Source organism: Manis pentadactyla, chromosome 3 (assembly GCF_030020395.1).
Source record: "Manis pentadactyla isolate mManPen7 chromosome 3, mManPen7.hap1, whole genome shotgun sequence".
NCBI lineage: Eukaryota > Metazoa > Chordata > Mammalia > Pholidota > Manidae > Manis > Manis pentadactyla.
Window position 1 is genome coordinate 69,368,490 of NC_080021.1, and position 25,479 is coordinate 69,393,968.

Consider the following 25,479-nt stretch of genomic DNA (forward strand, 5'->3'; position numbering starts at 1 on the left):
TTTGGTGTTTTTACTTGTTTCCTTCAAATGCTGTGTCCTGGTGCTTTAGCTTTCTTCTATCTTGATTTTTTTGTAGGACAGTAGGTATTTTTGATCAGAATCTGTGTAATTGAGCTAGCTCTGGACAGGACTCTTCAAATTATGTATGCAACACAGCTACTTAAAATCCCAAAGGGATTTACTGTTCAATGTATTTCTGAGCTGTTTCTTTGCATTTTAGTAAAGCCTGGATAGTGCTCCCAAAAGGCTATAAATAAAATTAGATTGTTTTAGTGGTTTTCTTCCCACATGAATTAATTTATTTCCATCTTAGAGGCCCTGCTATTCAGGATTCTGATTCTATTTTTTAAAGACAGAGTTGGTATAGATGAGCAAGGCCAAAATTCAGAAACACTGGCAGAGAGAATTTTGAATGTGCTATCGTGTTCTGCTGTTGAATCAATACTTAATCTGTGGTAAATAACTTCGGCAGGATGCCAATCCATAAAATAAACCATAAAATGCTATAGAATATTCTAGTGTCTAAGGGGCTTCTCAGATAACAAACATTAAATTGAAACATGGCCCTTAATATTATAGATTAGTTCATGTATGATAATATGAAAGAAATGCTTATTCTTTTTTCTTTTTTTTTAACAATTAGAAATTAATTATTATTATTTTTTTTTGGTATCATTATCTACAATTACATAAACAACATTATGGTTACTAGACTCCCCCCATCATCAAGTCCCCACCACATACCCCATTACAGTCACTATCCATCAGCATAGTAAGATGCTATAGAATCACTATTTGTCTTCTCTGCATTGTACAGCCCTACCCATGCATCCGCCCCCTACATTATGTCTGCTAATCATAATGCCCCCTTTCCCCCCTTGTTCCTCCCTTCCCACCCATCCTCTCCAGTCCCTTTCCCTTTGGTAACTGATTGTCTATTCTTGGGTTCTGTGAGTCTGCTGCTGTTTTGTTCCTTCAGTTTTTTTTCTTTGTTCTTATACTCCACATATGAGTGAAATCATTTGATACTTGTCTTTTCCACCTGGCTTATTTCACTGAGCATAATACCCTCTAGTTCCACCATGTTGTTGCAAATGGTAGGATCTGTTTTCTTCTTATGGCTGAATAATATTCCATTGTGTATATGTACCACATCTTCTTTATCCATTCATCTACTGATGGACACTTAGGTTGCTTCCATTTCTTGGCTATTATAAATAGTGCTGCAATAAACATAGGGGTGCATATTTCTTTTTCAAACTGGGCTCCTGCATTCTTAGGGTAAATTCCTAGGAGTGGAATTCCTGGATCAAATGGTATTTCTATTTTTAGTTTTTTGAGGAACCTCCATACTGCTTTCCGCAATGGTTGAACTAATTTACATTCCCACCAGCAGTGTAGGAGGGTTCTGCTTTCTCCACATCCTTGCCAACATTTGTTGTGCTTTTTCATTTTAATATGCACCCAATATCAGTCAAACACTGTGCTAGGCCCAACTGAGTAGGGAAATGGGTATGTGCACAATTTTAACACAGAATACTAAGTTTTGTGACAAATTCAGGTAAAGGGTGTTATGGGCATATATGGAAGTGGTACCTAACTCATATTAGGGACATTGAAGCTCCAAGATCCCGAGAGGGAGTGATAACTGAATTGAGCATTGAGTACAATCAGACTGTGAAGAAAAGGGATGCTTTAGACAAAGGGAACAGCATATGCAAAGTCACAAAGGCAAAGGAGTATGGAACCTTGGGAAAATGACCAGTAGTTTAATAGGAGTAAAAGTAGAAGGTTTAAGGCAGATTGGTAGAGGCTAAAACTTCAAGCAGGTCAAACAAAAACAGATCCTGCATGCCCGATCATGCATAAGCTTCTAGTCAGAGGGAGGGAGCATGACCCTCTGAATTCCAAGGAAAGGAAATACTGTGTAACCTTGAAACTATTACAGAGCCATGGAAAGTATACAAAATTATCTAATAGTAAAATACCAGCTGCAGTCCTATCTGTCTATAGCAACAGGACAAAAATCACAAATTGTTTTTAAGACAGAAATACACACACATAAATTGAACTGTAATACCCGCCACTACCAAATTCAAACATTTTGATCACACTACCTCTAATGCCTTTAAGTAAGGATTTCAGAATTTTATCCAGAAAGCAACCACTGAAGGGTTTTAAGCAGCAGAGTGATAAGATCAAATTTATGTTTCTAGAAGATTAAAATGACATTGTTGAGAAGGTTGAATATAAGGTAGGCCAGACTGAAAGCGGGGAATTATCCTGATAATGTAGGGAATAATGATAAGGACCTGAATTTTGTTGGTAGAAGTAGGCATAGACAGATTTAATATGTAGGATCAATAGAATTTGCTCTCCAATTGGATGCTGGGATGAGAGAGAAGAAAACCTCTATGATTGCTCCACCTAAGTTTCTGACTTAGGCTACCAGATGAATGAGAGAAACATGAATGAGATTAAGAAACAGTGCAGAAGAACAATTTGGTGGGCAGGAAAGAGAAAGATGATGTCACTTGGGGACATCTTGAGCTTTCAGAGCCTCTGAGATAAGTAGATGATATCCAGAAGCCTACCATACACATGCGTCTGAAGCTTAAGCTAGAGATTCAGGAGTCACTGACTTGCAGTAGATCCCATCCCCACATGCCTACTCAAGAAATATTGCTCCAGCAATGATCCCATCTCTTTTTTTCTATTGTGTTTGGTTGGTTGGGGGTGTTTGTGCTCTACTGGATTTTTCCCATCAGCATAAAAGCATATTGCTATTCCTCCCATCTAAAAAACTTTCTTCTCTTGTTTTCACTTCTTCTACCAGCCACCATCCCATTTTTTGTTCCTTTGTGCAGTGTCTAATTCTTCTCCTTCTAGTCCCTCTTAAGCTCACTTAAGATGAACATACCCTTACAAGTCCATCAAACTGTTCTCCACATTGCTAAATCCAGTGGTCAAATCTCAATCTCAGATGATTTGATTTGTCAGCAGCATTGACACAGTGGATCATGCTTTATTTTTAGCTTCACTTGGTCTCCATAATATTAAACTCTCTTCTAAACCTACTGCTTCTCAGTCTTTTTTTTCATGGTCCTCTCCTTCCCCTTACTCTTATCATTGGGCTGTCCAGGGTTTAGCCTTGAACTTTTTCTCTGTCAGCATTCAGTGTGTTAGAGAGCTCATCCTCTACCCTATCCCATGAGTCCCAAATGTGCATATCTTCAAAACATTTTCCCAAACTCCTATGTATAACATATACTTGCTCTCTTCACTGGGTTATCTAATACACATCTGAAACTCAAAATATCCCAAACTGAACAACAGATCTTCACTCTTCTGGACCTGCTCTTCCTATACCCACTCTCAATTCAGTTGATGGCAACTCCATTCTTTCAGTTGTTCAAGCCTAAAATCATGGAATAATCGGTAACTCCTCTTTCTCTTATTCCTTACGTCTAATCCCTTAATCCTGATCCTTTAGAACAGCTCTAGATTCCAACCTTTCCTGACTACCTCTTTACTACCACCTTGGTCCAAGCCATCACCATCTTTCACCTGCATAATAGTAGGAGCCTACTAACTAGTCTCACAGCTTCTACCCTTGCACCCACCCTCCCCACAACACACACACACACACACACACACACACACCACACGACCTCCCTCTTCCTCTCTCTCCCCTTAGCCAGAATGAATCTTTGAAATGTAAGTTAATTGATGTCAGTCCTCAGCTCAAAATACTGCACAGACTCCCCACTTTACTCACCCAAAGCGTATAAAACAGCCTACAAAATTTCACATGTCTTGGGCCTCCATTGACTATCTGATCTCATCTATTTCAGCCTTCCCCTCAGTGTTGGCTCTCTCCACACTGGCCAGGCACACTACAGGCCTGCCTTGGAGTCTTTGCACTGGCTATTCTTTCTGCCTAAAACACTCTACCCCAGAAGCCACAGCTGACTCCCTGCATTCTTCAACTCTGCTCAAAAATCAGCTTCTGAGAATGACCCTCATCACCATCTGTGTAACAGCACCCAACTTCTCAGATTCCTAATCTTATACTCTACCTTTTTCTATTTTCCACAGCACTTTTCTACTATACAGTTCATTTGTTCACTGTGTTGTTTTTTGTCTCCATCACCACTAGAATATAAGCTCTATAAAGCAGAAAACTTTGTTTTGTTCATTGATGTATCCCAGTGTGTGGTGCATGGTATGGTATGTATATAGTAAACAATTGTTGAGTAAGTATCAACATATAAGTTGTAGATCAAGAAGCCATATTCACTGAAGAGAGAGATCATTGAAGAAAATAGACTAAAGGCAGAACAATTGGGTACTCCTTTTAACCAACTGGTAGAGGAAGAGAAACCCATAAAGAAGGCTGAGAAGGAAAGAACAGAGTGATTGGAAGAAAAAAATGTAAGGGAAAAGTGTGTCCAAAACCAAGAGAGGGGACTATTTCAAGCAGGAGGTCAAGCTCTGGTAAAAGCCAGGAAAGGAAAGCCCCCTGGGCCCTCCTGCAGCCACAGCCTCTTTTCCCTGCTTTGCTGGTGAGTCTTTACCTTTTATGGCCCTGCCCATCCTCCACATAGCACTGCTCTCTCTGCTTGTTCCCGAAATGTTATAATCGGTCCTCTCCATTGCAAATCTCTCTGTTCATTCTTTGGAAGAAAGCTCACCAGCACACAATTACAGCTTTTATGTTAAGAGGAAATTTGATGGCCTTCTTTTGCTATGATTTGTTAAAACCTTACTTATGAAGCTATCACTGTATTTTGTTGGGGGCAAGGGAGGATTTGAACCCATGTGCATTAGCAATTTGGGGCCCATTACCTGTATATAAGAACTTTTTAAAAAGTACTTCATCTTCTTTCTGAAACTGTTAACATTTGTTAAAGCACCTACAACTTAGGGAAAGCTCAGAGTTTTAGATTTGAGATTATTCAAGAGACATTTAGGCAGCAGAATGTTCTCATGAACCAATGGGATTTTTGAAGCATTTTCTTGTTGTTGCCCTTGTAGGTCCTTGGCCTTCAGTGGAGATGAACTGGGGTTTAGATATCTAATCAAAGACCTAAATTCAATGAAATAATAGTCTGAGGTGCAGGCACTTTCCCTGAGCAGGGCCTGCTCCACCTATTCGTTCAACAGTATTGAAAGAATACTGAGGCTGCCCATTTTGCTAAGTACTTGGGAATAATAAGGCATGCCCCCTGTCCTCACCCTCTAAAGGACAGTCGATATAAATAAATAACTACTGTACAACATAAGCGCTACCAGATTTATGCCAGACACAGTCATCTCCAGAATTACTCTGTATTTCATACTCTCCTACTCTTCCCACCCTATTTTGTATCTGTCCCTCGTGGGCTAGTACAGGATGTTATAAAAACCTCAAGCCTACCTAGAAAACACTGGTGTTGGCTGGATCTACTTAAGATGCTGCTAAAAAGGCAAGTAGTCTCGGGTCAAGAGGAGTGTCTCAGTGCATCTGTATAGCAGGGGATACAAAGCAAAATACTCACACCCACATGACCACCTACAGCCCTGATTTCTCTCCAGTTCAGAAAGGAATAGCTCTGGCCCTATTTTCAGTACCAAATAGTTAACCTTTTGGTATCCAGTCTTGAAGGAGAAAAGTAATTCCATTTTTCTTCCTTTATAAAGGATAAAAGCAATTCCCACCCTTTGTTAGTTACAAACCAAGTAAGTCTCTAGCCTCTATGAAATTTGAGAGTGGCTTAGAAATAGTTACAATCTATGGAAAGAATGAAAAATAAAAATACTAAAGAGTTAAATGCCTTTTTCTTTGACACTTTAAACAAAGCAAGTACTTTATCTTTAGCAACTTAGAATGTTTAGTCATTTAGAAGAGGGTCTGATTTTTCTAAGGAAATGTCAATAGAACTGTTACTCATTATCCCAAACATGAAGTATGTTATCTTTTTTAAAAAGTTAACATACTATGTTTATACAGTATGTAATATTGAATATAAAATTTGCTCAATGGGTCATACTTTAATTTTGAAAGCATGTAAGTCTCCGAGATGAAGTTTGAAGAGAGAGCTTAGGCAACTAATTCCCAGTTATATTTGATGGAGTTGGATGGAGGTGGAGGACAGGAAAGGAGAGGATGGGAAGAACATTGATGGTATCATGAAGTGAACTTCTACTACAGTGCTCTGAGAAGACCACTTGAAAAACAGTTATTAATTCACAATAATAACAACAGGAACAACAATTAACATATACCAAAGGAAAAAAATTACAAAATGTGAATGAAGAACATAAAATAAGATCTGAACAAATGGAATGACATAATATGTCCTTGGATTGAGTGACTCAATATAGTAATATCCTCCCCAAATCAGTATAAATTGAATGCAATTCCAATTAGAATCTCAACAGGGTTTTTTATTCTGTTTGCCGCTTTGGGGAATTGATGAAATGACCATAAAGTATATATAGAAAAGTAAACAGACCTTAAAAATGAGACTAAAACTGTGAAAAAGAAGAACAGTAAGGGGAACCTCATCTTGCCTGGGATCAAAGCACACTTTAATGCCATCAGAGATTAATAGGGTAAAAAATATGGAAATAGACAAATAGAACAGCAGAACAGAGAATCCAGAAATAGATCTACACATGCAATAGACTTTAAAATATAACCAAAGTGATGTATCAGTTCTATGGAAAAATGATAGAATATTTAATGATACTGACAGAATTGGCTATCTAGATACAAAAACTGAAGGATTTTATGTTACATAGGTACAAAAATATATCCAGAAGGACTAAAGACTTAGATGGGAAACATAAATGATAAAAATTTTAGAGGAAAATCTATAAATTACCTGTAATCATTGAGAATAGGGAAAACTTTCTTAATCAAGCCAGAAAACCCAAATGCCATTTAAAAAGACTTAATGATTATATAACATTTAAAATGTCTAAAGTGATAAAAGTTACCACAAACAAAGAGTAAAATAATAAACCTGAGGATAAAATACAATGCAGATGACAATCATCTACACAAAGCTCTTTTATACATGGGTAAGAAAAAAGATAAATAGCCCAAAAGAAAATAATATGAGCTAAGGACACGATTAAGCAATTCAGAGAACAGTCCAATCCAAAATAAACATTGAATCAATGCTCAAACATACTTGCAGTTAGAGGGGCAAATTAAATTGTTGTCACTAAACTGGCAAAAATCAAAAGGTGATACACTTGTAGGGTATTGTTGGCAGGGATTAAATAGAGGTGGTTCTCAAATATTGCTTGTAGAATAGTAACAAACTTAAACAATCCAACAAAAATCTATGGAAGTTAAAATACAATCCTTTAAAAATTTTTAATCATGTGAATTTAACACCTATTTAAAATGAATATATATATATGTGTGTGTTTTTAAACACATCCTTCAAACCAGTGTGTTACGCCTATAAATCTGTCTCATAGAAAAACAAAAGTACAGACATGTAAGGATATGTGTACTAGGACATTTATTGCAATGTCAGGTCTACAGGAATGTCTCGATGTTCCATATTGTAGTATTAGTTATCACAGCAAAAAAACAGAGAGAGAGAGATTGACAGAGAAATAAATATAATTCCCAGCAATAAAGCAAGTAGGAGACTAACTTATGCTAAAACCACAATAGAAGAGAATTTACAAGAAGGAATTCAAGTTAATGTGGAAGGAGTCCTACAAAACATCACTGAAGGAAAAAGCTAGTGGCAAGAGAATTACATGGTTATGATCCTGTTCTGTGACCAAAATTAGCTCCTATAAATATGAATGTGTATCTATATTCCTATATAAAAATACATATATGCATGGGTGCATAAATGCATACTTATACATGTGTGTGGGTTTGTCAACTCTATTAACAACTACACTCAGTTGTTAACTTGGGTTAGTTGAAGGTTCGTTGACAGGGGGAGATGCAAGTGAAAAATTTTTTTAAAGACTACAGCAATTTAAAAATATTTAATGGAATAGGAATCCACTGATGTGGAACTTTAAAGCTATAAGTGAAAAGAAAAACAATGAACATATGCCACAATAACTATGACTTCCCCAAATTCTGCTTACAGACGACCTAGCTGCTTCCATCAAATCAATTTTCACAGAGGCCAGTTGCTATAAAATGTAAAATAAAACCAAATTCATCTACCTTTTATCTGTTTCTGTTTTTTTTTTAATTTCTAAAAATTTCCCTAATAAAAACAGTTCCTCAGATCTCTAATTTTGTCTTCTCTCCTATGCTTCTATACAACTAACATATTTTTATAGAAAAATAATATTGGGAAACAGAATGAGCATATCACCAGCCTAACAACCTACTATCATTCTTTGATACATTTCCCCTTATTTTCTATGGGTATTTTTAACCATCTCATTTATACAATTGTCTGTGCTTTTTTATCACCAAGTATTTAATTATAACCGTTTTTCCATGTGTTTATTGAATTAACAGTCCAATGGTTATTCTTAAAGAAATCCATGATTTAAAAAAATATTCAGAGAGACTAAAGATTTCAATACCTCTATTTTTGTATTAAAATTGCAGTTAGGAGATCAGCCAAAAGCTTGATGTGCTCACATTTACATCATATATTTACATATATCATTACATCATATATTCATTTAGGAAATAATACCTGGACACTGATGAAGTATTTAAATTAGATTTCATTTATCTCTCTCACCCTTATTTTAAGGGAATTAATATCTTTCTGCCCAATCAAAAATTAAAATATTGTGTTGTTTAATTCATCTTCAAACCATTCTTTCTAAATTTTTATTTTTGTATGTTTTATATATATTAGCCCACAAATAAGTCATGTATATAAATTCAAAATAAATTTATGTCAGGAATATACTTAAAGTTTCTTACTGATGGTATGAGGAGTCAAAAGCATTTAGAGATACTGAAATCAGAAGTCCCATCTACTATACAAGGCCTACAATTCTGCCTGGTTGTTAATCCCACCCATTCACAACCCTTCTAGAACTTTTTCTCATCAAATAGGTCTTTTTCTAACTTCTTCCTCTGTGCTGTTTTCCCCATTGTTTGTATAAACATGCTTATGTCTTTGCCTCTAAGAAAGTTTTATCTTCCTCTTACTCTTAAGCTTAGTGCTGGCCCTCATTCCGATCTTCCCTTCCCTTGTGAACCAAGTTTCCGGAACACGTCTGTACTCATTGTCTCCTACTCTTTTCTTCCCATTTATTCCTCTCAGTTCACATGAAGTCTGCTTTTTCTCCGACCATTCCATTAATTTTTCTATATCAGAAGTCCCCAATTACTACAAAATTTAATTCACCTCTCTTCTGCATTTTATGTGCAGACCGTACTCTCCTTCTTGAAACATCTAGTCTCTTGGGTTCCATGACACCCAACCATTCCCCCTGAGCCTGAAGGACAGGTTCCTCTTACTATTCCTGACTTTAACACATCAGTGTTTACCAGTTTGATGCTTGGTGTGTTGTTTTCACCCAAAAGCCATTTTCAGTGACCTACTCTCATAAAATGATCATGATTCTCAGATGTCTTCTCTAGCCTAATATTTCCTCAGTGCTTCATGCCCACACCCAATACCATTAGACGTTGCCACTAGGCAGCTCTAGGCTTCTCACACTCAACATGTCCAAAATGGAATTTATCATCCCCTGCTGTCCATGTTCAGCATCATCTATTCAGCATTTCAAATAGTACAACTACTATCTAGTCAGCCAACTCAGAAATGTAGGGTGTCATTCAAACTCCCTCTTCCTTGCCCTACATATTCAACTAACCACCAATTCAGTTAGTTTCAGCTTCCAAGTATTTCTTTAACACATCCACGTCTGTACTCATTGTCTACCATTCCTACTACCACTGTTCTAATTTTAGCTATAACATCTCTGGCCTGGATTGCTTGCTGTATTTGCATCTCATTTCAGTCTCCCTGGTTATTAGGCTTGTTTCTTACAAATCTATCCTACAAACTTTTATGAGGTCAATCTAAAAAGAAAATCTTATCATGCCTTAATGCCTTTCATGGTTAGGGTGAGAGAAAGAGATATGTAGGTGGACTGCTAATAGGTATGGGGTTTCTTTCTGGGGTGAAGAACTTCTAAAATTAGATAGTGTTAATGGTTGCACAACTCTGCAAATATACTAGAAAGCACAGAATTGCCCTCTCTAAAGGGGTAAATTTTATTATATGTAAATTATATCTCAATAAAGCTGTCATTAAAAAAAAAGCCTTCACAGTTATATTAGTTAAGGACCTCCAAGAAGCAGATACAAACTCAGGATTAGAAATAGAGAAGATTTATTGCAGGAATCACCTGTGAAGAATAAAGGAAAGGAAGCAGAAGGAAGCTAGGAGAGCATCACGATGCAGGCCTGAAACCAAAGAAAGGACCGGGGACAGGAAGACTGAGTTGGGAGACTCTGAGAATGAAGTGCAGTTCTAGTGAAGGCTCAGTCAGGCCAGTGGGGAGCTCCCAAGCAGACGCACACGGAAACACACAGGGAGAAAAGCCAAGTGAAGAGGGAGGCAGGTTGGAATGACACATCTACAAACCAAGGATTGCTAGGAACCACCGGAAGCTAGGAAGAGTCAAGAAAGGATTCTGCCCCATGGCATTCAGGAGGACGACCCTGCTGACAGCTTGGTTTCGGATTTCTAGCCTCAAGAACTGTGAGGGTATAAATTTCTGTTGTCTTAAGCCACCCAATTTGTGGTACTTTGTTAAGGTAGCCCTTACTACAAACAAGTCTGCCATAATAGCAAAGCAGACATCTGATACATCTACTTGTACCACCATTTTTTTTTTTCTGTAGACATGATATTGCTGGATCCTTATTTTTCTATATGAAAATATCAGTCATTTTTTTGGTGGGTTTAGTCTATTAGCAGTCTTCACAATCACTGTTCTATCAACACTTACCTCTGCTATTATGAATCTTCATTTTCAAAATTTTCCTTTTTCTTTTCTTCTTTTTATTGTTTTCTAGTAAATAAGTCAAAGTTATTTCTGCTAGTTGTGAAGTTTGAGTACTGTTTTTCTTCTTCTTGCAGTTATTCCTGACTTTTATTAAGACCTATGTTTAGGTTTGGTTTTTAACATCAATTTCTAAATGTAATCAATATCTCCTTTGCCAAAGACGCCAATAACAGCATGCTTTTGCCTCCTCTGGTCGTCCCTCCCCCATCCTTCCATCAGTTTGCTCTCTTCTGGAATCTGATACTAGATCATTATACTTTTTTCCTTTGAACATTGTTTATTTAGTCACCAGATCTTACTAAGTGTTCACTCTCCTGTAATTCTCTTATCGAGTAGGTTCTCTGTAGTTATTCATCATTTTGTTGGAATACTTTCTCCAAGTGTGTTTCAAATTATGTATGTGTTTAGTATACCTCTTGAGGCCTTTTATGTGGAGGAACGTCTTTACTTCCCTCTCACATTTCAAGGAGAGTTCAGCTAGATAAGAAGTCTAGATTCAATTTTTCTTTTTAAAGAAACTTCGGAAATACTACTCTAGTATTGCTATTACAAAGTCAGATGTGAATCTAATTCTTGTTCCTTTATAGATGACCTGCTTCTTTCTATCTGAAATTGTTTCCTTTTCTTAAATTTCACTTTAGTGTGTCGAAGTGTTGATGTTTTGCCTTTTATCTCTCTTGTTTGAATTACAGTAAGTCCATTCAATCTTTCCTTAATTGCGGGGAAATTTCAATTAGTAGTTCTTCAAATATTTGACTCTTTTTGGGCCCCTGTTAATAGGATGTTGACACTTACTCTATTTTTCTTTGCTTTTAATTTCTCTCATTCTTCCAGTTCCTTGCCCCTTGTTGATGACTTCTGGAAACATTTCAAAACCCACTCCATTTCATTAATTCATTTATTGACGGTATTCGTTCAAACCATGGTTTTGAATGAATCAAGATGTTTATTTCCATTATATCTGGCTTTTTAAAAAATATAACTTCTTACCCCTGTTTAATGTTCCAAACGTCCTCCTATATGCCCTTGAGAATATTTATTTAAGATATACAATCTATTTAAGATTATTGTACATTCATGTTTCTGTGGCTCAATAGTTCTGCTCCCTCTGGAATTAGTTGCTGAGTTTCTCACTTCTCCTTTCCAGTGTTTTATATGAGTGTTCCTCAAATGTCTCCTTACTTTCTCTATTTTGTTTGGAATATCAGCTATAGTTTTTATATTAAGTTTTACAGTTCATCTATGTCTCACTTCTCAGGCCTCTCCAGAATTAGACTCAAAGAAGGAAAACCACAATTGCTGTTAAGTTCCCCATCTCAATTCTCCTATAGCATAAACTAGATATAATATCCCTAAGATTTAGCCTGACTTGGATATCATTTTTCACATTTAGTGTAAGTGGGCTGTCACAGAATCAAACATTTTCCATTTGTTTATAGAAAGAGTTATGTTTTCTAGGGGCATGGGAGGGCTAATAATGGCCCAGAGAGGCAAATAACTATGGAGTATGTATTTCCAAAACTTCTTGGAACCTCAATACTTTGTGATTGTCATAGTGAATCACATGTTCTTTCCTCCTTTTCATAGACCTGTATGACATAATTCAATTCAAAAATTATTAACACTTACTTTTGAGGATTTCTTAACTGAACCCTAACTGACCCCCAAGATAACTGGAGAAGCCTCTTGGGTTTTACAAAACCAAGCTGGAAATTGCTGATATAAAAATAAAATAGAAATTGGTTCACTGGGTTCTGCAGAATTATTTGTCTTGCCTTCATGTTCTTAACATATCAATATTTGTATCTTACCAGACACCAGTACAAATGCGTAACCTTTTCTTTTGATCTGACATTCACTTATTCAATACATATTTGTTGAACACTTGCCATACTATTGATCTAGTTGCCAGGTGCACAGCAAGAAAGACACAGTCTCTGCCTTCACAGAGCTTTAGAGTATAATAATCCAGACTGAGTGTAGGTTGTGTTAGAGAACTGTTTCTTTTCCTGAGTTCTTTTTTTTCTGTGTTGTTTTCCAATGTATCCCAGGCACCAAGAACAGTGTAAATGTTGGTTGAATGTTAAATGAGGAAATAATTGACACTAAATACAAGTGTGTTGAGTGTTTTGGAGTGGAAGTACAGGCACCATGGGGTATTAACGGTAGAAAAAAATCACAGTTTAACAATGCTGATTTGTGATTCTTGCATATGGCCTGTCCGTTCCTCCATTCCTTTTCTTTTCTCACTTGCAGATGAAGGAGCTTCTATGCATCCTTGTGATGATACGTACTGTGGACCTTTCCCAGAATCTGAGCCAGAAGTGAAAGCTGTAGCTAACTTCCTCCGCAAACACCGGAAGCATATTAGGGCTTACCTCTCCTTTCATGCATATGCTCAGATGTTGCTGTACCCCTATTCCTACAAATATGCAACAATCCCCAATTTTAGCTGTGTGGTAAGTATTTGACCCTGTACATGTGTTTCAGGTTTCATACTTCCTTCCTGATGCTAAGATAATTCTAAGTAGTCATGATAATAGCAAACACATATTGTGTTTGTTCTAATAAGCATTATATATATAGTAACTAATTTATTTTTCATTATCATGTGAGGTAGGTAACTATTATCCCCTTTTTACAGATGAAGATACTGAAATCTAGAAAAATTACATAATTAGACTAAGAACACACAGCTACTGAGTATCATAGCCTGAATTCAGCCCCAAGTCTAATGCTGCTTCTCAAATACAATCATTTCAAACCTATTTACATTCCTACCACAGGTTATATGGAAACGTCAAGATGGATTTGATTAGTATTACAGCTTTGGCCACATATGCCGGGCTGTAACTAACTTTATTGAGTAAATAATTGTTCATAAATTATGGCCTGACTCTCATTAATTAAAAGCAGGTTTTAATTTACAATCACTATTTGCTCAATACTACTTAGTCTCTGGGCATGTATCTGACAAGACAGGGCTAAGAATGAGCAACCTTTCAGGCATAAGATTGCTTGAAAGTGAAGAAGCAGAGTTTCTTCAACTCAGAAACTCAACAAGCTACCCACTGTAGGACATAATTCCTTGTAAAGTGAGTGTGGTTCAGTGTATAGCATCTAAAGGCCTGTAAAGTTCAAAACCAGGCCAAACTGACACACAGTATTAGAAGCGAGGAAGAGAGGGGACAGAGATGGGAAGGAGGCACAGGAGGGCTTTGGGGTTGTTCTTGATGTTCTGTTCCTTGACCTGGAAGGTGGTTGCATGAATGTGTGCAATTTGTGATCATGCATTGAGCTATAACCTTAAAACTTGAATAATCATCTCTCTGTATTTATTTTAAAATTTTTATAATTGACGGCATCCCCTCTTTCCCTATACTTTGAACTCCAAACCCTGCACCAAGTTGCCTTGGGGTATTGCAGGAATTTCTGGCCTCTATGTCCAGGACCTATAAGGAATGGGGAACATGAAGAAGTCAGAGGAAGGCCTGGAGGGGAGGCCTGAAGTCTGTGCAGAAGAGGAACTTTGTTCTTGGCACTTCAAGCAAGAATTCTGAGCAAATTCTCTCCCTTGAGAAACACTGTAGAGGGGGTGGTTGTATCTGAGAGTGCTATTTATTCACCAGCTAGCCCATGGGTCCGATAGGCTACTTGCAGCTGCTGCTGTTGACCGGGCATTCGAACCACCTCACATCAAGTGTTTCTATAGGTGAATGTTCAGCCCTTTCTAAGCCAGGCACAGGGTCTGCTTATACTCCCACAACATTGTATGGCATATGCAGCATATTAAAACTATTTCATGAGAATGTTCACCGTATTTTGAATTTCTCTTCCTACCAGAGTTAAGCCTATTTTCCTTCTGTCTTGGGTTGGAGAATGTGGTATGAAGTATAGATCAGCAGTTCACAACTATATTGTTCACAAGTAATATTTCAGCCCTAAAAGGGCTTTTATCCCTTTCTTCCACTATCTTGTTAAGAATTTACCTCCCAAGAGACAGGGAACAGTGCTAGAGACGTTTGATTGTCACCACAGGGGTAAACACTGCTACTGGCATCTGGTGGGTCAAAGCCAAGGATGCTGTTAAACACTCTATAACACACAGGGGGCCCCCCATAGTGAAGAATTATTCAGTCCAAACAGTCAGTAGTCCCATTGTTGAAAAATATGTGTAAGCTAAATCGCTAAAACCAAGACTACAATTCTTGGAAACTAGGTAGTCTGAATGTTAACCAGAAACCATTAAATTCTATTTAAGATTGTTCAAAAACATCTTATCAACATACAGAAGTCTGTATTTCCACTAACAGTTTTAGGCCATTTATTAAGATGCTTTAAATATGGATGTACTTAAATAAAAAATATACTCCTTACTTAGCTGAGGTCCAGTAAGTAAGAGCTGGGTCCTGCTGAACAATTAGCAAGAAGAAGCAATGGATAAAGGAGGAATCACTTCCATTTTTTTAAATAAGTGTCTAACTGTCTAACGCTGGTAAATAAATCTTAAAAAATCTGATGAAGTTTCCACTTTTGGGGAGCAGGATCATATCTAAACCTCTTATCAACATACACCTACCCCTGAGGGACAGAAGCGCTGTGAGATCAGAGGCTAAAATTATACATATGTTAAACATAAACAGCCAAAGTGATTATCTTTTATTTCTTTATAGATTCTTTTTCTTGGGTTTAGTCATCTGAAATCATGAGGAACAAAGGTTTCCTCACCAGCAGGATGCAGTAATCTTTTAAATGTAGAAATACCTGCTCTTGCCACAGAATATTACTGAGGCCGTTGGAGAAAATGTTAAAATCTTAGAATATCCTACATAAAGAGACCTCATTATGGTGTTTACATTCCTTTTCTGTTAGCCCCTGAAAGGATAATGTCATCATCAGTGGGATCAGTAATAAATTGTCTGCCACGCTCTGGAGCCCAGTCCCTGAATAGCCCCAAAGGGTGGCATTTGCTGCAAATGCTGCTTTATGCGTCCCTGCGGTGAATAAGGACAGCACGGTGAAGCGGGATACAAACACTGCACCAGGCTGCCCTGAGTGCTTCAACTGCCATGTTAAATTATTCACAGCAAGTTGCATACTGGTTTCAACAGGCTCCTTTTCCTCTCAATGGTTATACAATACTTCTGTAACTCCTTGTTGAAACTAGTGCTTTTATGCCATTGGAAAATGTTTTCAAGAGTTGTCAGTATCATTCTAGTTCATATTAGAATATTCACCTTTTAATATTTTGATGGTGTTGAGAATTTTTGCTGAATTTTGGCATCATTAGGAATTTCTACATCTCAGCAGTCCCTGGCTGAGCTCTGTCAGAGGTGTTTGTAACGTTAGAAGTTGAAGCATTCTGAAATTGTTATTTCCATTCATGGTAGGGATAAACATAGCATAAGAGAAGTCATTTGTATTGAATTAAAGGGTTTCTTATTTGATTCAAATATGTATCTTGTACACAGCCACTGAAGTATGTAAAGATCAATAAGATTATCTTAATACTCTTCCAGATCCATGCTTATTCAACATTCATGCAAGAAATATTGATTAAGCATCTGTTACAGGCACATTGCTCAATAGTGCATATGCAGCTATGAGTAGGACTGACATGGGCCCTGTTCTGTCAAGCATTTTGTAATTTATTTAGTTCAGAAATAAATGGCTCTGAACTAAAGTGAAGAGGACAGAATGCTAAATCAGCATTAGGAGATATGAATACTTATCCAACTCAGTGACTCCTTGCTGTGTAACCCAGCCTGCCCATCTAACCTCACTGAGGTCTTTCTTTTCTTGTCTGTGAAATGGAAATATTACTGATCCTTGAGTTGTGAGGATTAATCAAAGAAATAATGTGTTCTAAAATATACTGTAAAAATGCAGCATGGGACAAAGAATAACATATTAAATATAGATATTAACAAATGTGACCATCCTTGTTCTGATAAGGCTCAAGCAACACACAATTGCTTCTAAAGGTTTCAATGCACTGGATAAGTTGTATCATTTACACCATTTTCCCTTACAGGAATCTGCAGCTTCTAAAGCTGTGAATGCACTTCGGTCAGTACATGGGGTACGGTACAGATATGGACCTGCCTCCAGCACATTGTGTAAGTTTCCTGTGTGTGTTGTGTTAGAATCAGCTCTTGAACCAATATCCTGTATAATGACTTCCCTTTATTAAAAAAAAAGAGAAAATGTGTTCCCCCTAAAGGGAGATTTTTGACTACCAAATTAACCAAGGAAGATGGAGGGAGTTTGTATCGGATTAGTTTTACGCAGTTTAATTGAAATCATTGTGCCAATTTAAATCAGTTCTAAGCAGAGAATATTCTAAGCATGTAGTAACGACTACAAAGTTGAATTGAGACATTATGACAATAGAAACTACCAAAATGGGCTCCTTAAGCAATTGTAACTACTCTAAGGGTGGAAATGGGTCCTGGGAAGATAATGAAGTAATATTTTAGCCCTAAAAGGGCTTTTATCCCTTTCTTCCACTATCTTGTTAAGAAATTCTATCTCTTTCATACTCTGTCCTCTGTCCTTACTCAAAGCAAGAGGAGCCTGAGACACAGCAGAATCATATAGCTGTCATCTTCACATAATTCTATCTATCTCGTACTTGTCCTGGCAAAAATAGCATAAAAAACTGGTATTGTTTCAGTAGATGAACACGCTCTGAAATTTTAAAAATAATAATAGTATTATGTCAGGCTAGTTCATACAAATTTCTGGAAAAATGTATACAAAGATTCCTCTATGATACATTTACTCATTTGTTAAATTACTATTAAGAGCGTGTTATACTAAAAACTACACAATAAGCACTTTGAGGTGTAAAGATGCAAAATAATAACAGCTATATATATCCTGAACTACTTGCTTAATTTTCACAAAAACCCAGTGCAATAGGTACTGTCATTTTTTTTTTTTGGAAAGGGGTGACTGAGGCACAGAAACGTAGGTGGTGAGATCAGATACATCCCAAGCCCACAGTCTACTCTGTGCTGAAAAGCTGGAATGCGTGTGGTCACAGGATCCAGGAGAGAGTTGCCAGAATGGATTATCTGCTAGGTTAAATGCCATTGAGAGGTGAAAAGTAAGATCTGAGGAGGGAAAAGAACAGAAAAAGAGAGAAGGCCTGCTGTCATTGGTGACCTTCACCAATGCTTTCATGGACAGGAATGGCAAGACCAGGCTGAGGATGTAGAATATATAGAGATTCTGAGTTCTAAAGCAAAAGGAAGAATAAAAAGAGGATGGTTTATAGCAGGATGCTGAGAAGGAAGTGCTATAGTTAAGTGCTTGAACATTTTGGCCAATGCAGAAATAAGAGAAGGGGATTTAATTAATGAAACAAGGTCTGGAGAAGGGACCCTCTCACCACCAGAGATGATAATAAGAATGGTATCAAAAGAGGACACTTGTAAAAGATGAGCAATATTTATTTCACTGAGCTGGCAGGAGAAAAGACAGAGGGCTCCAATGTCAGTAGAGGTGATGGGCTTGTTGCTCACGATGAATATAGGGACAGGGGCAAAGTGAGGGGCAGGAGCAGAAGAGAATGAGAAGATTTCAGGAGAAAAAGGAGCCTAGAACAGCAGGGAACAGACAGACTTTAGCAATAGGTATGAATTTACAACACTTTCTCCAGCTCCTTCATGAAGAGTAAAAAGCAGAGAAACTGGACCAGGGATTGAGAATTAGCCCCCCCCAAAAAGCAGAACTAGGACTGGATAGGGCATTCACTGTGAGCAGCTCAGTGGAGTGATTGACCATGGCCAAGAAGAGAGTCAAATGAAATTATAAGAAGGCTGGGAGGGGTCTGGAAACTACAGACTTGCCTAAGTAGAAACAAAGGCAAAGTATATTAGGAGTTTAAAAAAGAGGGAAGGAGAAGAAATGATGGGTTTTTTGGGAACAGAATTTCAGTATTCTATACCTTGGAAGTGGGGAACAATTGAACGATAAGAAGGAAGTCCACAGTGTAGGTTTGTTTATGAAGGAAAAAAAGCGAAGGGAAGATCAATGTCATTACAACTGAGACTGAGAAATGTTGAGGTCATCATCCTGGAAAAGCATTAATACTTAGACTAGATCCTCAAAGATGAGAGCAGGTATGATTTATAAGTTCCATAAGCCTAATGCCGAGGAACTCTGTTAAATCATTCTTGTTGAAAGGTATTTAATTTGAAGGATTTAGGATACTTAGTATGCAAGTACTGTATATACACTTCGGAAATTATGCAGACTCCTTAGTAAGGATGACATTTTTTCTTTTTACCTTTTAGATGTGAGCTCTGGTAGCTCCATGGATTGGGCCTACAAAAATGGAATACCCTACACATTTGCTTTTGAACTGCGTGACACCGGGCATTTTGGGTTTTTACTCCCAGAGATGCTCATCAAACCCACTTGTACAGAAACCATGCTGGCTGTGAAGAACATCACAGTGCACCTACTGAAGAAGTGTTCCTGAGATGTCCCAAGGGCCAGGGAGTGCTGGTTCTGCACAAGAGCTACTCGGTGGTGGGTGGAAATTGTCTTTAAAGTGAAGGGCAAGTGCTTAGAATGAACATATCTGTGGACTTTAAAGGACCTTTTCATGCCGTTTAACTCTGTGGCAATAAAAAATGGGGGGTGAAGGGAAGCATAGCCTACTTTGTTGTAAGAAAATACAACACTTTTATATCCCTTTCGAGTCTTATTTGATTAAGTGGGGGAGGAGATATTTCCAAATTCTTTTGTCTCAAGCAATGTGCAAACTGAGGATCTCACTCCAATAAATCTTCATGTTTCTCAATTAAGATCTAGGCTACTAATGATGTTTAACCACTTGGTTCTCTTTTGAAATAGAATTCAATAATATTGATATAATATTATATTTCTTAATATAATAAATATACAATTTATCAAGGCCTTGTATTAGTCACATCTTTATCCCCTGGCATTAGTACACCATACCAAAAGTAAGTATGTATGTGTATGTGTGTATGTACATGTGTATATATATACATATATATATATATATATATATATATATATACGCACACATGTGCTTTTGAATCATATTCTTATATTGCTGATATAAGTAAAAATTGCTTCTGGACATGTTGAAGTATTCTGTTTCATACTAATCTTGGAGAATTTCATCTGAAGTCTTTGGTTCTCCTCCTATTCCAATTTAGTTGTTCTCTAAGCCTGGCATACACTGGTTACTGGGAATTTTCCTTCACCATTACCTGGAGTTGTTTTCCTATGCCTTTCTCCTATTTTCTGAGATCCTACATCTTTCTCTTGGTTTCCTGCCTCATTTTGGTAGAACAAATTCTTTAGGAGTTTCCTGAGAAATAATTTAGAACCTCAAATTTATGAAAATGTCTATTTTTTACTTGTATTTCATTGTTTTGCTGGGTGTAGAATTTTAGAATATAATTTTTCTTCAAAACTCTAAAGGCATTTCTCCACTCTTCTAGCTCCAGTAGTGCTGTTGAGAGTGTCATGGTACTTTAGTCCTCATTCTTTTTGTGATAATTTTTTTCCTCTCTGGAAGTTCTTAGGGCCACCTCTTTATCATGATGTTCATCATGCATCTGGATCAGATAAATCCTCTGAGAAGACTTGTATTTGCTTCTACCAAGTATAACCAATTGGGAATTAGTAGGAATTAAACTCTCGGCTAGAGATTTCTTAGACCAGTTAGAATTTGGGCTGCAAACCTGGCTAGCGCTGAATTTTGTTGTTCCAAATATTTCTAGGGGCAGTCTCTCCCCTCTACTCTTGCTGAACTTTGAAATAGTTGATTTGCCTTATGGTTCCCTGGAGGCAGTATGAGGGCTTCTTTGTAATTGACCTTTATACTGAAGGTATAGGTCTTGGGAATCCCAGAATCCTGGGAGGAGGAGAATTTGCTCTTAGACTTTCCACCTTGGAGTAGCTTTGAGCTTTGTTCTCTGCTCTCACTCTTTGAAATGCTGTGAAAATCAGTCTGTACCCACCTGGTTTGACAAATATTCTCAGGATAACAATGTACCACTTCTCTTCCTAGGTTCCTACCTTCATTCAATGCCTAGCCTGAGATATCCTTACTTTTTTGTCACATGTTTTAAAGATGATTTAAAAAATAAAGTTTTTCCAGAAGTTTTAGTTATTTCTAGCAATTCAGATACCTATCCTGCCATTTTCCTAGAAATGGAAGTCTATATCACTTTTCTAAGCCTCAATGTCCTCATTTGAAAAATGAGGATAATAGTATAACTACCTTATGGTATTTGAAGACTGAAATTACTATGTATTATCTTAATGCTGTGTCTGGCACCTCAATGTTTACTCTCCCCTTATTGTAAGTAGTATTCTCAGAGCCTAAACATGAGGGCTCTATCTTCTATATATATATATATATATATATATATATATATATATATATATATATATATTGTGACTTAGTTTAAAGAGATTAAAAAACTTCAGTTCATCCTATCAAGCAGCAAATGCTCAGGAATGACTTGGTTGACTTGGGGGCAGGGGGCTATTTTATACTGGATATTTCTACCCAAAGAACAGGCAAAAGCCAAAGTGTCCAGAACAACCAGGAGGCCAGAGGCTTATGAAGACCCCCAAGAATGGGAAGGGGCTGCTTCTCAAAGGACATGACAAAGAGGCACACAGTTGACTGGTATCATCTGGTGGTCTTCATGAGCTGTTAACACCAGAAAACTTTCCTTTAATTGGGAGCATGATATGTAGCCTCTGCTCTATCAGCTCTCTGTGTCCACATCCTTTGCTGAAGTCCGTTGATGCCATTCCATCAAACATTATCACTCCTGTTACCACCAAGCAATAATCAACTCTTGAATAATTAGAGGGAAAAAAAGTATTAACAGATAACCTGCAAAATTAGTCTTTCATTATATTTTTAACTTCCACCTATTTCCTATACCCTATGTAATATAAGATCTGCTAACAAGTTAATACCAGAAACTTAAAATTTATATTATTCAATTTTTCCCTGCCCTTTACATTGTATAGGTGCTAAGAGAATTTTTCTCAAAGTCAAAATGAGAACAACATAAAATATAGAAGCTGTATAATCCACAAACTGTATGGTATATAGTTTCTTTATTATCCATATATAGATTCAAGGTAAAATTTTGCCTCAGTGAACTTCATGTAATTTCTTTTCAGTGATTACTCTCACATTTCAGTAGCACTGTATGTACTTTAGGGATCAAATTCTATAAGTGGGTATTTTAATATTTATAGGCTATTTTCATTTTTAACCCCCTTAAACTAAGTCACAAAATATACTATTGGATGATTTATGTTCAAAGCATTCTTCCAGGTGCTGTGTGTGAGAAGGGGTGCTGGGAACACAAAAGTTGTATTTATATCAATACTTGCTTATACATGCAAAAGTTAACTCCAAACTAAAAACAGTCCCTGCATTTTTAAAAATAGTTCCTGCCCCCATTCCCCACTATTATTAAAAATAATTTCATAGATTCTGGTTGAGTTGTAGCTCAACTTAATCAGTTTTACAGAGCATTTTAATTTCCTCAGTCTGCTGTACAACATACCACAAATTGGGTGGCTTCACCAAAAGAGATTTGTTGTCTCACAGTTATAGAGGCTAGAAGTCCAAAAGTCAGTGTGTCAGCAGGACCACACTTCCTCTGAAACATGTAGGGGAATCCATCCTTGCCTGTTCCTAGTTTCTGGCCAGTTGCCCACAATCTTTAGCATTCCTAGGCTTGCAGCTACATAATTTCAAACTCAGCCTTCTTCTCACACAGCCTATTCTTTGTGAGTCTCTATGTCATCACATGGAGGTCTTCGTATAAGGAAGGACACCACCCATATTGGATTAGGGGCCCACCCTACTTCAGTATGACCTCACCTTATCTAGTTATATCTGCAATGATCCTATGTCCAACTAAGGTCACATTCTGAAGTACTGTGGTAATTAAAACATCAACTCATCTTTTTGGAGGAGACAAAACTCAACCTATAACATGAACAAATGTCATGAGACTAACTATTGGGGAATAGATGCAAAAATAAAGTTTTTTTTTTTAGTGCTAACACTACTGGTGAGATTGTTTTAAATAGACTACTAATGGAAAAAGAATAATCGATTCTTTATAGTTTGCTTTTTTAAATAATAAAATTATAGTTCAAATTTATTATTTATTTTTCTTAATGTAGAAATTTATTAGTTTTAGGTAGCACCATATATTACCTTACCTCTCGATAATTATTTTGGACTGCTGCATCATAAAAAGTATTTACAGCTAAGTTACACTAGATCAAATCTAATTGATTAAATCAGAATTCTGTGCAATGTTAATTAAAGTATGCTGTAGATTAAGCAAAGTAATAACATGAGTGATGACATTTAATGGAATATTTTCATGAATCAGAATCAGAATATTGCGTAATAAACCTGAAAACAGCTATACTGAATAACTAATACATTTCACAAAACAAATTGCACTGAGAACTGCTAAGACATCTGATAATGCACATGCAAATAAGGGCAACTTGAAGATCTAAAGCATACTCTCATTCCTCATTTCCAGTGTGCCACAGAACTCCCCACTGTCTCTCTGCAGCTGTGACTTCTAAGACTATTTCCTCTCTCCCCAGGGAGTCCCTGCCCAGGGCACCATCCTTTTCCACCAGCCTGCAAGGGAAGACATCAAATGATCACTCAAGATATTAGAGTGTCTAGACTCTGGAGTACTATTTGTCTTATAATTTAGTTATGAGGTAAACTAAGAGGATAGCTTCCCACATAATACCAAAACAGTGAGCTGTAAGTTTCAAACAGACTCTAGAGTAAATGATTTCCTAGTTGGGAAGAATTAAAAGGTAACAGAAATACCCAGCCTCTCCATGAAAGTGACAAGCAACCCAGTTTACATGCTCTGGAAGAAATAATTTCCAACACCAAATGACTAGTGTTACACTCAGTTACTGAATTTCTATTTTAGCTCTACTTTTGTGAGAACCACAGATCCCTGCTTCCTAGGTAGAACTCTTCAGTAATTTAAAGCTTTATTCAATCTTCTAAGGGGGACTCTCTGAATTGTGTTGTTAGATGTGTTTAGGTCCAGCTGTTTGTCTCAAGCAATATTGGTCTGGAATATTGTGTAAGGTTTTCATTTGGTACAGTAGCAAACTCTGTAATGGCCTTGTGCTAGGGTCAATAGAATTTTGTAAAACAATGAATATTTGAAGTGTCACTATACCTGTCACAGCCTATCAAGGGAAATTACATGAGGATATATCCTAAAGAGGTTACACTAAGCTAAACCAGGAGTGTCCAAGAATCAACTAATTTTTTGTGACAATAATAGTAACTTGCAGTAGGATTTATGCTCAAAGAATTAATTCTGTACTGGGAGATTAAAATCAATGTAATGTTCTTTTGAGACTCATAAATATGAACACTAGATTTTATCTTTCTTTAAAAATACAGAGCAGAAATAAATAAAATCAAGAAGAATAAAACAATAGAAAGAATCAATGAAAGCAAGAGCTGGTTCTTTGAGAAAATAAACAAAACAGATAAACCCCTAGTCAGACTTATCAAGAAAAAAAGAGAGTCTACTCACATAAACAGAATCAGAACTGAGAAAGGAAAAAATCAAGACAGACACCACAGATATACAAAGAATTATTAGAGAATACTATGAAAAATTATATGCTAACAAACTGGATAACCTAGAAGAAATGGACAACTTTCTAGAAAAATACAACCTTCCAAGGCTGACCAAGGAAGAAACAGAAAATCTGAACAGACCAATTACCAGCAATGAAATTGAACTGGTAATCAAAAAACTACCTAAGAACAAAACCCCTGGACCAGATGGCTTCACCGCTGAATTTTATCAAGCATTTAGTGAAGACCTAATACCCATCCTCCTTAAAGTTTTCCAAAGAGTAGAAGAAAAGGAAATATTTCCAAACTCATTCTATGAGCCCAGCATCTCTCTAATACCAAAACCAGGCAAAGACACCACAAAAAAAGAAAATTACAGACCAATATCCCTAATGAACATAGATGCAAAAATACTCAACAAAATATTAGCAAAGCGAATTCAAAAATACATCAAAAGATCACCCATCATGATCAAGTAGGATTTATTCCAGGCATGCAAGGATGGTACAACATTTGAAAATCCATCAACATCATCCACCACATCAACAAAAAGAAGGACAAAAACCACATGATCACCTCTGTAGATGCTGAAAAAGTATTTGACAAAATTCAACATCCATTTATGATAAAAACTCACAACAAAATGGGTATAGAGGGCAAGTACTTCATCATAATAAAGGCCATATATGACAAACCCACAGCAAACATTATACTTAACAGTGAGAAGCTGAAAGATTTTCCTTTAAGATAGGGAACAAGACAAGGATGCCCACTCTCCCCACTTC

At 36.9% G+C, this 25,479-nt stretch overlaps 1 protein-coding gene across 2 annotated transcripts in view; it reads left to right on the top strand.

Moving 5' to 3' along the window:
• The window catches only part of CPA6 (carboxypeptidase A6), a 288,596-nt gene extending 268,781 nt beyond the window's left edge, over positions 1 to 19,815 (top strand). For both annotated transcript variants that reach the window (XM_036886322.2, XM_057498017.1), the window contains 3 exons: positions 13,276 to 13,478; positions 17,054 to 17,138; positions 19,323 to 19,815. In XM_036886322.2, coding sequence (XP_036742217.2) covers positions 13,276 to 13,478; positions 17,054 to 17,138; positions 19,323 to 19,510 — 476 coding nt within the window. In that variant the 3' untranslated portion in view covers positions 19,511 to 19,815. The remainder of the gene's footprint in view (positions 1 to 13,275; positions 13,479 to 17,053; positions 17,139 to 19,322) is intronic.
• The last annotated feature ends 5,664 nt before the right edge of the window (positions 19,816 to 25,479 follow it).